This window comes from Balaenoptera physalus (genome assembly GCF_965194825.1).
Source record: "Balaenoptera physalus genome assembly, chromosome: 2".
NCBI lineage: Eukaryota > Metazoa > Chordata > Mammalia > Artiodactyla > Balaenopteridae > Balaenoptera > Balaenoptera physalus.
The window spans coordinates 89,366,494-89,384,905 of NC_138883.1; the positions used below are offsets into that span (position 1 = coordinate 89,366,494).

Below are 18,412 nucleotides of genomic sequence, written 5' to 3' on the forward strand. Positions count from 1 at the left end.
TATGTCCATGACACTCTCTTACCCTGTCACATCTCACCCCACCCCCTCCCCATATCCTCAAGTCCATTCTCTAGTAGGTCTGTGTCTTTATTCCCGTCTTGCCACTAGGTTCTTCATGGCCTTTTTTTTTTTTTCCTTAGATTCCGTATATATGTGTTAGCATACTGTATTTGTTTTTCTCTTTCTGACTTACTTCACTCTGTATGACAGACTCTAACTCCATCCACCTCATTACAAATACCTCCATTTCATTTCTTTTTATGGCTGAGTAATATTCCATTGTATGTATGTGCCACATCTTCTTTATTCATTCATCTGTCGATGGACATTTAGGTTGCTTCCATGTCCTGGCTATTGTAAATAGAGCTGCAATGAACATTTTGGTACATGACTCTTTTTGACCTATGGTTTTCTCAGGGTATATGCCCAGTAGTGGGATTGCTGGGTCGTATGGTAGTTCTATTTGTAGTTTTTTAAGGAACCTCCATACTGTTCTCCATAGTGGCTGTATCAATTTACATTCCCACCAACAGTGCAAGAGTGTTCCCTTTTCTCCACACCCTCTCCAGCATTTATTGTTTCTAGATTTTTTGATGATGGCCATTCTGACCGGTGTGAGATGATATCTCATTGCAGTTTGGATTTGCATTTCTCTAATGATTAGTGATGTTGAGCATTCTTTCATGTGTCTGTATGCCATCTGTATATCTTCTTTGGGGAAATATCTATTTAGGTCTTCTGCCCATTTTTGGATTGGGTTGTTTGTTTTTTTGATATTGAGCTGCATGAGCTGCTTATAAATTTTGGAGATTAATCCTTTGTCAGTTGCTTCATTTGAAAATATTTTCTGCCATTCTGAGGGTTGTCTTTTCATCTTGTTTATGGTTTCCTTTGCTGTGCAAAACGTTTTAAGTTTCAGTAGGTCCCATTTGTTTATTTTTGTTTTTATTTCCATTTCTCTAGGAGGTGGGTCAAAAAGGATCTTGCTGTGATTTATGTCATAGAGTGTTCTGCCTGTGTTTTCCTCTAAGAGTTTGATAGTGTCTGGCCTTACATTTAGGTCTTTAATCCACTTAGAGTTTATTTTTGTGTATGGTGTTAGGGAGTGTTCTAATTTCATTCTTTTACATGTAGCTGTCCAGTTTTCCCACCACCACTTATTGAAGAGGCTGTCTTTTCTCCACTGTATTAAATGTGCTTTTGATATATATCTATTTAGATCATTACATTTATTTGGGGGGGTATTTTATCTGTTTTGTTACTATTGCAAATGAATTCTTTTCTACCATCTTCTGATTGCTGCTCGTACATAGTTAAATGTTTATAAATAGTTAAATAGTTCAAAAGTTCCCTAAGTTTATATCACTTAATGGAAGGAAGAAAATTTTATTTCTTTCTATATCAGTCACCAACACACAGTAGTAGAAAATGAATCTAGGTCTACATACAAAAGCTAAAGAACATTTTGTGTCCTCTTCTTATCCAATCTTAAAACAACCTCATGAGGGAGATGTTATGATAATCCTCATTTTACAAGAAATATGAGATCAGTGCAGTTTGATGGCTCACCCCAGCTCCACAAAATCAGTGATTCTGTTCAGACAGCTTAAACAACCTTCTCGGTCCATCTTCAACTGGTTCAAGAAGTCACCCCTACCACAAGGCTTTCGTCCCTGTGTTTTGTGTGACAATCTATGTAGGAAGAAAGAGGAAAACAGTGCAGTTTCTTTCAAACCTCAGAAAAGGCAGAAATAAACTTCACAAAATCCTAGAACAGAAACTGAGGCAGATGGACAGAACTCAGAAAGAGAGCCAGCTAGAACCCCTGGAGGGATGAGTTTCTCAGGAAAAGTCAGGCAGGATAGTGCCCGGTTAGAGAAAAAAACAAGTCGCTACATTTGTCTGTATGTTTATTCTGAATGGTTTTTCCACTCCTTATATATATATACATCTTTGGTAAATTTTCAACTGTTTTATATAATGAAGTTTTGTGTGGTGTTTTACAAAGAGAAATCTATTTTTATGGAGCTAGAATATGGTGAGGCTAATTTTGTAGCTTATCAAAAAGCAGGTGCTCTGCAGGGAGGCAAGTGAGCCTCTGTGGACTCTTAGTAAACATTTCTACATGGGAAACAGCAAAGGAAGGTTCTGAGGGACAGCCACTGAGAGGCCAGGGCAGTCTGGGCAGGAAACCCATACTCATCATTTCTGAATAGAAGCACATGGTATTTGAAAGATCTTGAAAAATTGCTTGCAGTATTTAAGGTGGAGCAACACAAATAGAACAGGAGCTCTCACCTGATCTATGTGCCATGCTCCTCTTCTGCTCTGCAATACGATTTCCACATTTTCTCTTAACTAGAGTGCTGCTTTGTTGACCTAAATATCCGTATTCAGTGTATGGACCGACCCTGTGAGCTGATAGTACTCTATGTTCAAACCTGATTTACTTGATTCTTCCACCTTCAAACCTGCCTTCGCCTGTGACACGTGCCCTCCTTGTTCTCCAGCTACTACAGCCTGTCATCCAAGCCTATCATTTTTGCTTTCAAAATAAATTAAACCTTTCTCCTTATTTATTAAACACATTTTGACTGGGCACTGACTGCTGGTATATTCAGCCACAGCACTGGGCACAGGGTAGAGAAATGAGGGCGGTACCACCTGTGGTCATGGGAAAGGGCATATTGACAGAAGGTTTCAGGTGAAACTGTGCAGCTCAGGTCAAGAAGGATGAGGAGCTTCCCTGCTGGGCTTCCTGACATGAACTCTTTCTAATTCAATCCACCATGCCTTCTCTTCAGCCTGACTGCTCTCCTTCATTCCTGACTCAAAGCTTTCAAGTTCCTTCCTTCATCCATTCAGCTCATACACCGAGTCTGTATGGCTCTGTGCTCAGATATACATATGGGGTGAGATCCAGTCCCTGGCCTTAAGGAGCTCAGCAGAAGAAAGATCAGCAGACCCACAATTACAGAGAGAGCAGCCTGAAGCAGGGATAACAGGTGCTCTGGGGTCTCAGAGAGGGCATGAGAAACTCTGCTAGGCCATGGAAAGAGCTGGCCTGAAAGATGACCCTGAAGAAGTTTATCAGCTAGAGGTGGGCTAAGGTTAGGCAGAGAGCATCCCAGGCACAGGGAGATGCAGGTGGAAAGACACAGAAGAATGAACGGAGGGCTCAGGGATAGCAGTCCCTCTGCATGGTGGGAGAGGAGGTGTATGGTTAGTGTGGTAATAACCCAGATTCCGACCACACCACTGGATGTGATGGCCATATGTTCCCTCTACCCTGTGGACTTACCATCCCTGAGGACGCCTGAGGCAATAACCACTAATAATAAGGTTTCAAATGAATGAAATCCCATGCAGCCTCTTCTGACTCTCATCTCACATGCCGCTGCATGGACATGGCTGGGCTTGTACGGGGCTCAACAGTCACTGTGAATCAGGCTCTGGGATCAGGGTTCATATTCACAAGTCACAGTGTGGACTGAAGGAGTATAAGTTGTACAACTGAGGCATCTATTGCCCTAGCTGCAGGAGTGTTGGCATCTTATGGCTCAGATGAATTTTCCTCTAGGACTTGCTCTCATTTGAAGAGAGCGACCTCACCCAAAGCCATGACCCCTTCCCATAACCCACATCTGGTGATAACCCACATCCAGTGATGGATGCAGGGAACAAAGCCTGGGTCCCTTACCTTGATACAGAACAACTCTAAGGGACCACTCCAGCTCCAGGGCCTCCCATGGGACTGGCTGACCTTGTCACTCTGCATGGCCATTCAGCTCCCTCTTCCTAATCCTGCTTCCTTCACTCCACCATAGGTGTTCATCCCAAGAGCACTTCCAATGCACACAAGTCTCTGCCTCAGAGTCTGCTCTCCAGAGAACCTGATCCACAACAGATACCCTAGGCAGCCTGGTTCCCATTCAAACAAGACCAGATAGTATTAACATAGTTTCAGAAAGACTGAATCAATCTGAAGAAAGCTGGTCAGCCGTGGAAACCAGGTAAGGTAGTTACTGGCAGTGCTCACTCATGCGCTGTGCTGGAAGAAGGGGACTTGTCAGGGCCTCACAAGCTCTGTTCCACCTGGAAGAACATGTCCCTCCCGGGGAGATGGGTCTGTAGGGCTGCTGAAATCTGGTGCCATTAAATGAACCCACATCCTATAACTAAATCCTCTTTCCCCACTCTCATGCTCATCAAGAGACAGTGTGATTCTCATCTGCCTTTCTGTGTACCTGCAGACAGAGAGTGCCTGAATGTGCAGTCCATCTGGCAGTTACACTTTCTTATTATCAATCAGCACATTGACATTTAGGCTTGGAGTTTGTCTCTGCAAACTCCATCAGCCTGAGTGGACTGACGGGTGCTGAGAGTGGGGAAGACATATGCACAAGCCCACAAGGCAGAGTTCAAAACTTAGATGATAGTCAATCCTCCATGGCAAAGCCCTTCTGGGGTCTCTTGGTGCACAGACAGTCCACTTCTTCTTATGATATCTCAGCCTAGACTTTCAAATGTCTATAGACTTAGCTCAAAGGCAACACAGAAACAGCTGTGCTTTCCCCACTGTTGCCCCTTCTCAGACCAAACTCACTAGGAAACAGACCTGTTTTCCTTCAGATGTCAGGGGGAGATGACTATTGGGAGGCTAAAGAGCTTTTTCACAAGCAAAGGAAAGGAATTGAGAGCTTCCCCTGGAATGAAATACGACTAAGGCCCTCCTGTGAGGAGATATAGTTGGTATATTAAAGCAAGATTTCTACAAATAATCCCCTTGAAATAAAGGAGATGATTTTGCTGTTAACTGCTTTCTGAGTTCACTTTAATACCTCAACAGTAAATTGACTGAAGTTGGTAAAATAAAAATTCACATTTTAAGGCAAGACCAGAAAAATTTCAACATAAAGCTTTTTCTCTGCCCTTTGGCCCCTTTCCTCCTCTCTCATGTTCACTGTGCATCTGCATTATGCATTAACCAGACCTCCCCAATGGCAGAAATACCTGCTTAACCATAAAGATCACTTTTTCTTCTTCTGACGCCAATCACGTAACTACTTAGAAGATAACATTTCTTTCTCATTCCTGTAATGGTTATAATGACCCACCATTCACCTTGTACATGTAAACATCTTTGGAATACTTTATGTACAATGCCAATATATCATTTCCCTTAATGATAGTGGTTGGTGCAGGTCAGACTGGTCAGACAACCTGGGGAGATACTGAACCAAACTTAATGGAAGTCCTTAGCTTAAATACTTACTTATGATCTCACCAATGTTATTAGCTATATTACCTGTATCTGCCTATTTACAAGATGATTGTTTCTTCCATTACTAAACATGTGACTGAGCCTCAGATAAAATGAATGATGATTAGGCAACCTGAAATTATTCACCAAATATATAGTCCTAGAAGATCAATGATCTCAATAGTGTAACTCTAGATATGGGAAGAAACACAAGAGGGAACCATTTCCTGCACCATAACAGACTAGTAAGACAGGCAGTCCAGAGACCTGGCTACTGTTAACAGAGCCTAGTCTAGTAATAAGTAATAACAAAATCCTTACATGACATGGGAATGAAGCTTCCTGGCACCTTAGGACAAATTGGTCATGAAATGCCTACCAAAACTTGGTTGAAATTAAGACCAAAAGGAAAGTGATTGTAAAATAAAGAGGGTTGCCCACCATCCAGTTCGACAAGAATCAAGTCATTAGCCACTGCAGTCACTCACTTACAGTACCCACTGAATGGAATTCAGGCACAGGCCTTCAGATAATGATATTTTCCAAAGAAATTTTTTTATGTACCCAGTTTCTTGCATCTCCAAATAGTTAGAAAAGCACTGAAGCCATTAACTGTTTGTTTCTCATGAATACTAGCAATCCTGTACTGAAATGAGTGCTTCATTGCACGTACCCCTTCACCAAAATCGCATATACGCTGACCTCCCCACCGTGACTCTTTGAAACAGTTCTCAGAACTTTTGCAGAGACTGTCTCCTTGGTTATAAACCTCAGTTGGCTCAAATAAAAGTTTCCATTTACTGCTTAGATTGATTAATTTTTTCATTGGCCATACTGTAAGTAAATAGCCAGTCAAAATCGTGTCAGCCCAGCCTGCTTGAGGCTATGAAGAACATCCACTCAGCTTCCAGTCCCCGAGAGCAGGAGGCCAGGCTATTACCTTCCAGATCCTGTCTTTGAAAAATGGAATTCTGGATGGACATTTCCTGTCTCTCACAATCTGGCATTTCTTTGTGGGGAGAGGGGTATTCTCCAAGTCTCTGATTTTGAAAACTGACTTCAAAATGGAATTTAGGAAATCACTCTCATCTCTACACCACCTCTATCTCCTCCCTAATCTCTCTCCTCAACACCACATTACATCCTGCTCCTCTATGACGTGTGGGTCCCCAGAGGTCTACTGGAGGAGAACATGTATGACCTCTGGTCATTTGGTCAGTTGAGGTGACTTTCTCCAGGACAGGTGTCTGTGTCAGGTGGACCTGGTGACATGACGGCAGAGGTGCCGGCAAGGCCTGTCTCAGAGTGACAGTGCTGGTGGAGAGCTCCAACTATCTCCCCAAGCCCCTCTCTTGCTCCTTAGGCAAAGGAGGCTCAGGGAGTGTCGTGAGCAGAGCCCAGAACTGATTCTTAGACCAGGGCGCCTTCCACCAGGACATTTGCTCAGCTGTTTCACTAACACACTAACCAATCACACATTTACACAACTACCTAGTCCACAAATGTTCACTAAGCCCCTACCATGGGAAAGCACAGAGCTTGGGTCACTAAAAGGAGCGGGAAGAAGTGCAGGTGCTGGTGGGGGGAGCCATAGATGGGCACATGCAGAAGGACACGATATAGACCCTGGAGTAGTAGCCCGTGTCTGCAGGGCCTTAGCTCCAGGGGACAGAAGAGGATTCGAAAGGTCATATGAAGGGCCAGGGGAAACATCCCCACCTCACAACTTGGTAGAGGGCTCCAGGCCCTTGGAACAGAGGACAGGCACTGCCAGCCAGGACTGGCTTCACAATCTGTGGGACCCAGAGCAAAATTAAAATCTGAGGCCCTTTGCTCAAAAAAAAAAAAAAAGTATTAAAATCAAGACAGTAAGAGCAGAACATTAATCCAAGCATGGGACTCTTCTAAGTACAGGACCCCATGTGACTGCACACTTCACATGCCCATGGAGCTGGCCCTGATGCTACTCATATTTACCATTTCATTCACAAAGCCAAGGAATGTCAGACCACCCAGTACCTAATCCAGACAACTCCTGACCAAAAAAGGAAGCAGAGGCCCAGAGAAATGAAGTGACTTGTCCACGGTCTCACAGCTGGTTACTGGCAGCCAAGTCTCCTTAGAAATCAGCTACACCTTGCTTTTGCCAATCAGAATTATATCTTATAGATTTGTCTACTTGCTTGTTTACTTCCTACTGTAAAGCTGGCTAGGTGTAGGATAAAAAGAAGAAAATATGCTCCTTTGAACATAAAATAAGGCCCCCCAAACCTGAAGGCAGAACCCTTTATCTGCCCCAGATTCTCCAGTCACCACTGCTGGCTCCTCTTTCTGGGGAAGCAGCCCAGGTCCACCCAGGAAGTCTTTCCACTGTCCAAATGCTCAGGCATGGCTCATGGCACTCCACCACGTGACTGGCATCTTTTGAGGGTCTCCTGACCATCCCTGATGTGGGTGAGGGGGGGCAGAGCACAAATCACGACCTGTCACCGCTGAAAGGACCATGGAGATGAGCAGAATAACACTTCCATTCTACAGATCAGAGACCTGAGGCCCAGAGAAGGGCTGTGGAGAGTTGGGAGAAGAACAAAGGTCTGCTGGTAGAGAGCTCCCCAAATGCCAGTCTTGGCTCAGAGACTGTGTGTGACCATATTGTCAGCTGTACTTCCTTCTCTACAACATCGGGAGGTAAGCGGAGAAGAAAGACAAGAAGGTGTGATGGAAGGGGCTTCTGAGCCAGATAGACCTGGCCAGTTCTGCTGCTTTCCAGCTGTACAAGTTTTGCTATCATGGAAATACTGGTCTCAGTTTCCCCATCTACAAAATGAGGATAGGGGCTTCCCTGGTGGCGCAGTGGTTGAGAATCTGCCTGCTAATGCAGGGCACACGGGTTCGAGCCCTGGTCTGGGAAGATCCCACATGCCGCGGAGCAACTAGGCCCATGAGCCACGGCTGCTGAGCCTGCGCGTCTGGAGCCTGTGCTCCGCAACAAGAGAGGCCACGATAGTGAGAGGCCCGCGCACAGCGATAAGGAGTGGCCCCCACTTGCCGCAACTAGAGAAAGCCCTCGTACAGAAACGAAGACCCAACACAGACAAAAATAAATATGAATAAAAATAAATTAAAAAAAAAAATGAGGATAGAATGTACCCCACATTGGATGTAATGAGATGAGATGCCTAAGAGGCCCTGATCCTGCCATTATAGCAAGTGCTCAACCAAGGTTGTGTCATGCCCACCCTCCCTCTCTTCATCTGCATCAGGAGTTCCAGCTGGGGCTACAAGCAGATTTGGAAACCTTTCATGGGTGGTGTGAGGTGAAGCATCCCAGCATCTAGTTGCATCTCCTGAAAGACATGGACCCGAAGACCTTTTGAGAAAAGACTTTAACCATGTATACAACTGGGGTTCTGACTCACTGGCAAACCAGGGTTCAGTGGGAGGGATAGGGAGAAGCAGGGGGATCCTCATTATGGATCAGCAAAGGCCTGGCGTCACATCAGACACACCCAGAATGCCCAGAAATCTTTGAGGGAAGAGGGAACCTTGAAATAGCTGCTAAGACCCTGTGCGCCAGCAGGGGAAGTTAATAAGTAGTAAAATCCATGAGCTCCCATTAAGGAGGTCTCCTGGTTACTCAGGCTGCTGAGGCCTGCAATTGCCTCCACCCCACACAATGCCATGAAGAAGCCTACAGGGGCCCCTATGGGTGGGGGACTCCAAGGATTGCCCATTGGCCATTTCTGTCATCAAAGCTGCTCCTTTCCAGCTCACCACTCATGCGCCCTCCTCTATGTACCTTTCATCCCCTCCTGCTTTCACTCCTGCTGACTCTCAGCTTAAAAGCCCCTTTGTACCCAAAGAAGTCTTCTCCTATCTCAGCGCCTCTCCTTGGGGAAGCTCTTCTCACCCCATCAGCAGGAACCTCGAACACATTTGTGGTCCTTCACACTGGCCTGGATCTCTCGCCCGTGGCAGCCTCTCCCTGGGGCTGGGACCCAGGCCTTTGTCCCCAGACACTGTGAACCTCCTGGGGCAAGAAACTTTAAACTGGTCACCTCTGTACGCTCCTCAGTGCCTGACACAGTGTTGGTGAGTGTCTTTGGTTCAATAAAATGGGATAATTGGGTCACTAATTATTCCACACATGTGCAAGTCTCTGCCCTCTACATTTCAGTCCCAGCGTTTGAGAAAAACAGAAAAGCGGGGCAAGAGGCCCAGATGCATCATCCCTTCCTGTGCTGAGAGCAGCATTGGGGGAGTAAGCAGAAGCCCACGGTACCCTTCCCCACCTCCTGCACCACACACACCAACCAGCACATGCACACTGCAGAGCCTTCACTGGTTTCCAGGCATTTCATTATCTTCGCCATTTTTCCGATGGCCTATGGGTCACAGAAAGGGGTCACACATGAGGTCACTGGGAGGGTTTACACCACAATCTCCCTGCAATTCACTGGGGAAATCCACCCCTGCAGACCCACCACCTACAGGTTTTCCACAGCCCTGGTCTCCCAAGTGCCAGCCCTCAAGACCCCTTGCTTCCGCATGTCCTCAGGCACTCGGAGCTCCCCAAGGCTTCCATGTCCTGAGCAACCACTCCTACCCAGAAGCACCTGTCTCTGAACCTGTGTATCCAGCCTTGGCTCTCTCTGCAGTGCCATGGACTCTGATTACAGACACTCCCATCAGAGTTCCTGCAGGGGACGGGGGCACATTTAAAACCACGCACACAAGGATGGAGGGCTGAGTTCTGGAGCACAGGCACTTCTGCGGAGAGAAGAGGGGGTGAGGTCTTGGACTTAGTTGTACAGTTCTAGTTCTCTAAAGTGACGGGCAGGGGTTCTAAAGCCAATGTGGCAAATAGGAGGGGTGTCCATGGTTGGCAAAATACTCTGTGTGTTGTGTGCACGCATATTTCATAATTTAAATTTTATAAAAAGAACAAAAGCACTTGAGGATATAAGTACAACATACTTCAGAAACATATGACAGCAGTAGGACTCTCCTAGACCTTCTGTTCATTCTTAGGCATTGGAATAATTTTGGCCTCAGTCTGCTCCCCAAATCGGCTCTCCTGAGGGACCTTCCTCCCCTCCTCTTCCCTAGCCAACCCTGGGCCCCTGCTCCTTCTTCCCTCCTGCCTGTGGCTGGCCTGCACCCCTTTCTTCCTGGGGCCCAATCATCTCTGCTTCCGAGACCAAGCCTGGCCCTACCAGACCCCAAATTCTCCCCCATCCTGCACATTCTTACTTTCTTCCCAGTGGCCCTCAGGCTGCTTAGGGCTGCCAGCCACAGAGCCCACATTGAAATTAACAAAAGGAATGCCTACAGAATCCTCACACATTCCTTCAATCTCATAGGAAGGAGGGTGTGGCCAAGAAGATCCTGAACTCCTTTCCTCCCAGGGTCACACCAAAATTACGACTATTTACAGAGCAACTACTGATGAGAAAGGTCTGAAGGCTAGCAGAAAGGATCTTCTACAACTAAAGATATAAAGAAGGAACCACAACGAGACAGGTAGGAGGGACGGGAGACATGGTTAAGATCCCTACACCCCAGGTGGGCAACCCACTAATGGGAGGATAATTATGATTGCAGATGTGCTCCCCAATGAGTCAGACGTCTGAACCCCACATTGGGCTCCCCAGCTGGGCATCCTACATAAGGAAGAGGAGCTCCCAGAACGTTTGGCTTTAAGGCTAGTGGGGCTATTTTCTGGAGAACCAGTGTGCTGCGGGAAGAGAAACTCCAGTCCTAAAGGGCGCACATAAAATCTCACATGCTCCAGGACCAAGGGCTAAAACAGTAATTTGAAAGAAGCCTGGGTCAGACCTACTTTTTCATCTTGGAGAGCCTCCCAGAGAGGCAGGAGGCAATTGAAAGTCAGCCTAGGGACTTAAGACACTGGCAGCAGTCATTAATGACAGCACATCCCACCAAGAGAACACTGGTGCTGGTAATCACCATTGTGGAATTCTCTGTTTAGATTATTAGTACAGGGACTTGCCCTCGCCCACTTGTGAGTCTGTGCCAGTTCTGGGAAGCCCCAGTCCAGGCAGTTAGCTGGGCAGGGATACTGCCCCACTCACCAGCAGGCCTGCTGCCGAAGGACACCCTGGGAACCCAGCAGCCCCAGGACTGGCCCTACCCACCAAGAGGTCAGCAAAGTCCCAGGACCTCCAAGACCCTGACGCTAGCCATCAGACCCAAGCCCACCCACCAGAAGGCCTACATTAGCCCTAAACCTGGCCTCACCCACAAGGGGTTAGGTCCCAGCCCTTGCAGGCTGACACCAATTCTGGGACCCCCAGGGCCCTGCTGCCAGAGACCCAGGACCCAGCTCTACCCACTAGGGGGCCGGCACCAGCCCTGTGATTCCGTTGGCCCTGGCACTGCCCACAAGCAGGCCAACACCTGTTCCAGAAACTCCAGACCTTGCAGCCAGAGACCCTAGCACACAGCTCCAGCCACCAATGAGCCACCCCAGGCCTGGGACCTGGTCTCACCCATGGGTGGACACCAGCCTTGGGACCATCAAGGAATGCAGCCAGCTATGTTAGGATCTGGGGCACTCACCAGTGGGCCAGCACCACCCCCAGGACACCCTGGGCCCCGGCACCACCCACCAGTAAGCCAACACCAGGTCCAGGAATACCAGCCCCATAGCCAGAGAAGCCAGGACTCAGCTCCACCCATTAGTTTGCCAGCACAAGCCCCAGACCTTGGCCTCACCCACCTGTGGGTGGGAACAATCCCTAGAAAGCCCTGGGGCCCAGCTCCAACCACCAGTGGGATGACAGTGGCCCTAGAACCACCACAGCCTTGCAGCCAATGTGTCAAGACTCAGCCCACCCACTAGGAACCCAGTATCACCTCCCGACCATGCCCTGGGTCCCAGCTTTGCCCAGCAGCAGGCCTGAACCAGCTCCAGGACACCTTGGGCCCCTCAGCCAGCAATGACAGAATCTGGCCCCAATCACCAGCATGCTGTCACTAGCTCTGGGTCACCCCAGACCCCACAGTCACCCAAGTCAGGAATTGGCCCTGCCCACCAGTACGAGGACACCAGGCCCGTCTCCTTCTGAGCCATGGCCCCATCATCAACAGGCTGATCCAACTCTGGGAGCCCTGGACCCACAGCCAGCCACCCCAGGACCAAGCTCTGCCCACCACCAGACCAGCATTAGCATAAGGACCCCTTTCCCAGCGCTCCATAGCCAGTCACTCCCAGCCCTGCCCACCTACAGGTGGCAGCCTATGCACAGGGCAGGGCCTGGCAACAAACATACGCGGGTGCAGCCACATCAACCACCACACCCACAGTAGTCAGCCTGCCACAACAGACAGACACACGCAGTCCACAAAGAGGATATCCCTAAAGCATATTGCTCAGGTGACCAGAGGGGTGTGCACTGCTGGGCCCCATAGGACATTTCCTACATAAGGCCACTTCTCCAAGATTGGGAAACAAAACCAACCTACCAGTTTAAGAGAGGTTTGGCAAAACATTAAGCATACTAGCATTCACATTATAAGGGTCCCAGAAGGAGAAGAAAGGGGAAGAGAACACATTTGAAGACATAATAACTGACAAATTCCCTGCCCTGGGAAAGAAAAGAGACATCCAGGTTCAGGAAGCACAGAAAGTCCCAAATAGAATCAACCCAAAAAGGACCACACCAAGGAATATTGTAATTAAAATGGCAAAAATTAAAGATAAAGAGAGAAATTTAAAAGCAGCAAGGGAAAAAACAAACAACAAGTTACGTACAAGGCAAATCCCATAGACTATGAGCTGACTTTTCAGCAAAATTATGCAGGCCCAAGGAGTGGCAGGATACATTTAAAGTTTTAAAAGAGGAAAACCTACAACCAAGAATACCCAACAAGTGTTTCCTTCACATTAAAAAAAGAGAGAGCAAAAGTTTTACAGACAGGAAAAAGCTAAAAATGAGTTCAGCACCACAAAACCAGCTTTAAAAGAGATGTTTAAAAGACTTCTCTAAATGGATAAGACTCCCAATAACTAGAAATATGAAAATTTCATTAGCAAAGGAAAAAAATCTCACTAGTAAAGGCAAATATACAGTAAAGGTAGTAGATAAACCACTTATAAAGCTAGTGGGATTTCAAAGACAAAAGTAGTAAAATCTTTTATATCTACAATAAGTAGTTAAAGGATATGAAAAACAAAAGGATCTAAAATATAGTTCAAAAACAGTAAGTGGGGTGGTGGGGGGGGCAATGCAGGGTTGTTAAAATGTGTTCAAACATAAGAGATCAGTAACTTTAAATAATCATGTATTTACATAGATTGCTATATTTAAACCTCATGGTAACCACAAACCAAAAAATCTGTAATAGATACACACACTCAAAAAGACAGGAATCCAAACATAATACTATATATAACCATCAGATCAGAAGAGAAGAGAGCAAAAGAAGAAGAAAGAAACAAAAGAGAACCATAAAAACAACCCCACAAAATGGTAACAAGTACATACCTATCAATAATTACTTTAAATGTAAATGGACTAAATGCTCCAATCAAAAGACACAGAGTGGCTAAATGGATCCAAAAACAAGACCCACATATATACGCCTACAACAGATTCATTTCAGCTCTAAAGACACATGCAGCTTGAAAGTAAGGGGATGGAAAAGATATTCCACACACGTGGAAATGAAAAGAAAGGTGGGGTAGCAATATTTATATCAGACAAAATAGACTTTACAACAAAGACTGCAACAAGAGACAAAGAAGGACATTACTTAATGATAAATGCAACAAGAGGATATAACAATTGTAAATACATATGCACGTAAAAAGGAGGACCTAAATATACAAAGCAAATATTAACAGACATAAAGGGCGATTAATCTACAAAACAAGGGGACTTCCCTGGTGGTGCAGTGGATGAGACTCCACGCTCCCAATGCAGCGGGCCTGGGTTCGATCCCTGGTCAGGGAACTAGAGCCCACATGCATGCCGCAGCTAAGAGTTCATATGCCACAACTGAGGAGGCTGTGTGGTGCAACTAAGGAGCCAGCGAGCCCCAACTAAAGGATCCCTGGAACCACAACTAAGGAGCCCACGTGTACAACTAAGACCTGGTGCAACCAGATAAATAGATAAATAAATATTTTAAAAATCTACCACAGAAGAGGCAAAAATGTACAATGGGGAAAAGACAGCCTCTTCAATAAATGGTGTTGGGAAAACTAGACAGCTACATGCAAAAGAATCAAACTGGACTACTTTCTGCACCACATACAAAAGTAAATTCAAAATTGATTAAAGACTTAAATCTAAGACCTGAAACTATAAAAATTCTAGAATAAAACATAAGCAGTATGCTCTTTGACTTCAGTCTTAGTAATATTCTTTTGGATATGTCACCTCAGGCAAGTGATACAAAAGCAAAAATAAAGAATAGGGACCATAGCAAACTAAATATCTCTTGTGCAGCAAAGGGAACTATCAATAAAACAAAAAGACTACTGAATGGGAGAAGATATTTTCAAATGACATATCTGACAAGGGGTTAATATCCAAAATATACAAAGAACTCATATAACTCAAAAAAAAAAAGAAAGAAAACCTACTTAAAAATGGGCAAAGACATTTTGCCAAAGAAGATATACAGATGACCAACAGGCACTTGAAAAGATGCTCAACATCACTAACCATCAGGGAAATGCAAACAAAAACCGCAATATCACCTCACACCTGTCAGAATGGCTATTATCAAAAAAACAACAAATAACAAGTGTTGGCAAGGATGTGGGGAAGAGGGAACCCTCATGTACTGTTGGTGGGAATGTAAACTGGTACAGCCACTATGGAGAAGAGTATGGGGATTCCTCAAAAAATTAAAAATAGAGCTACCATATGATTCAGCAATTCCACTTCTGGTATTTATTCCAAGAAAACAAAAAACGAATTAGAAAAGATATATGCACCCCTATGTTCACTGAAGCCAAATTATGGAAGCAACTTAAGTGCCCATCAATAGATGAGGATAAAGAAGGTGTGTGTGTGTGTGTGTGTGTGTGTGTGTGTGTGTGTGTTTAATGGAATATTGTTAAGCCATAAAAAAGAATGAAATCTTACCATTTGCAGCAGAATGGATGGACCTAGAGGGTATTGTGCTAAGTGAAAATAAGTTGGACAGAGAAAGAGAAATACTCATGATTTCACTCATATGTGGAATCTAAACACCAAAACAAATGAACAAACGTAGTCAAACAGAAATAGAGTCGTAGATACGGAGAACAAACAAATAGTTGTCAGAGGGGAGGAGGTTGGGGGGAAGAAAGAAATAGGTGAGGCAGATTAAAAGGTACAAACTTTCAGTCACAAAATACATGAGACATGATTATGAAATGTACACTTGGGGTATATAGTCAGTAATTATGTAGTATCTTTGTACAGTGACAGATGACAGCTAGATTTATCATGGTGATCATTTCTAACTGTATAGAAATATTGAATTACTATGTTGTGTCTAGATACCAACATACTGTGTAGGTCAATTATACTTCAAAAACAAAGAAACAAACTCACACAAAAGAGATCAGATTTGTGGCTACCAGAGGTGGGGGTTTGGGAGAGGGGTGAATTAGATGAAGGTGGTCAACAGGTACAAACTTCCAGTTATACAATAATAAGGACTAGGGATGTAATGTGCAACATGACAGAGATAATTAATACTTCTGTACATTATATATAAAAGTTGTTAAGACAGTAAATCCTAAGCGTTCTCAGCAAAAGGAAAAAATATATTTTTTCTATTTCTTTAGTGTTGTATCTCTACAAGATGATGGATGCTCACTAAACCTATTTTGATAATCATTTCAGGATGTATATAAGCCAAATCATTATGTTGTACACTTGCTGTATGTCAATTAAATCTCAGTAAAACTAGAAAAAAATATATCTGCACTCCAATTTAAAAAAACAAAAAACAAAAAAAACAGAATCATCAAATCAAACTGAAAATTGTCCTCCACAGGAGACTGGCAGCTGTGGGGAGCTTGGTTGCTGAATGGCACCTGAGCCTATTTCTGGTGGCAACTACTATGTCTGTCCTCTCTTTTCTTCCTGCTTCCCTATTCCTTCTCTTTCTTCTCTCCCTTTTTCCTTCCTCTCCTATTCTTCTTTCCTACTCACTCTGACATTGGCCTCCATGTACACTGCTTCATCTAGCGTGGTGCAAGAGATTTTAAGCCTCATCAAAGCCAATAGAAAAAGACTGCCCTGAGTGAGTTACATTGAATTCAACAGACAACTTTATGGGAGGCTCTGAGATTGCCTCAATGATGCCCATGAAACACCTTCTTACTGGAGAAGCTTACCCTTTTAGTGAAGTAATTTTGAGCAAGGAAAGGGGTTGGAGGATGCTTTTTTTTTTTTTTTCAGTTGATTTGTCCACCAGGGAAAAAGACTGCCTAAACAAAATCTGCTGATGAAGTCACAGAATGACTCCACCACTGGAATGAACTTCATTTTCATGTATTTTGTAAGAAATTTAGCTCTCAGTTGAGAATTCAGTCACTCTTACCTACTCAACGGCAAGATGATATGGTTCTATCAGACCAAGAGTCTAAACAAACGTGAGATTCTACCAAGGTCAGAAATGCTGCACTTCAAGCCAAAATATCTCTCTTGGGCTTGATTGTTTTGACTTGTAACTACAAATCTGTCTTGTCTAAGTGTCCAATCACGTTATCAAACAAAGCACCCATCTCTACAGTACAGCATCCTCTGAAGCAACAGGAGTCCTAGATGTACCTTTGGGGGATTCTCTAATTTTTCTGCCACTCTGATTTCCACAGGACTTTAAATTGCTTCCCCTAAGATCAAGCAACACAAGATGGTTTTGGAAGTGCTGAACCCAAGGCATTATAACGTCACCAGCATGGTGACCGAAGTTGCGCCTGTTGCCAGCATTGCAATCCTGCTGCTCACTGGCTTTCTTCTCTTGGTTTGGAATTATAAAAACACATCCTCAATACCAGGTAACACAGTCATTTAGCTCTGTATCTAAGGAGAGTGTTTCCTTGGGCTTTTGGTCCATGAGGGTAAAGGAAATTTGCAAAACAGCGAAGAGTAAACCTGAGGAGATGGCTGAAGCCCACAGCATATTGGCAAATGAATTCAGGTGAATATTTTTTTTTAAACATCTTTATTGAAGTATAATTGCTTTACAATGGTGAAGGTGAATACTTTTATACCAATTATCTGTACATGTTAAATGAAAGCACTAAAAAATATATTAGATAACCGCTTCCAGTCGGCATTTTGTTTTGGTAAGATAGACTTGGCACAAGTATCCTTTAAAGTAAGTTTGCGATGGAGTGGAGCAAGGTAAAATTCCAGGTGTTTTTTTTTCATTCAAATTCATTCCAATTTTGCTCTAAAGGTGAACATGTCTCTGGAATGCCTTCTGTACTCCTTTCTGTCTCCCTCCCACTTTGCCTCATCCATGTCCTCTGCCCTCTCCCTTTCTTGAACATATTCCTTCTCTTTATCCCATTCTTTATTTTCTTTTATTTTGGGGCATGGTGGTGACGTTGGTGCCACAAGGGCTGGATGGGACCTGGACAGTGGAAGAAAAATGGGGATCACTATAGTTCCCTTCAAAACCTAAAAAAAACTTCCACAAGCTCTGTGGATCAATCAAAAGTAGAGTATAATATAATTATCCAGATAATTCCAGTAGAAACCCCATCACTCCACACTACCAGATTAACTCAGAAATATCAGATGGTTTTTTAGTTTTCAGGGAAAACTCCTCATAGCAGGCATCTGTCCCCAGTTCCATAAGATATCCGATAAGGCTTTATTTCAAGAGCAGAGTCCTTACACACTTTCAAGCGTCGTGGGCCTCTTCACAGAGCGATGTCGAGTGGGAGTGTGGCGCTGCTGCAAAGTGCCCTGGGTCTGGATTCTCCATCGTTTTCCAGAGAACTGACTGTCTCTCTGCCCAATGCAGCCTGGTATTTTAGTTTACTATAAGGCCCAATGGAATGGAATGTTTAGTTTGTTTTGTTCTCTACTCCTGATGGGGGTCTGAAGGAAGACTGTTCCACAGTCTTTTAACTTGAACCCCTTCCCCACCACTGCTCCTTCCTCACTG

At 44.7% G+C, this 18,412-nt stretch overlaps 1 protein-coding gene across 1 annotated transcript in view; it reads left to right on the top strand.

The window, feature by feature from the left end:
• LOC309655172 (aromatase) overlaps positions 1-18,412 on the top strand; it is a gene marked incomplete at its 3' end in the record, with an annotated part of 202,801 nt that overhangs the window by 153,357 nt on the left and 31,032 nt on the right. The window contains exon 1 of the mRNA XM_082450137.1: positions 17,115-17,291. Within this exon, the coding sequence (XP_082306263.1) occupies positions 17,147-17,291 (145 nt within the window). The 5' untranslated portion in view covers positions 17,115-17,146. Of the gene's footprint in view, positions 17,292-18,412 lie in introns of the transcript that reaches the window.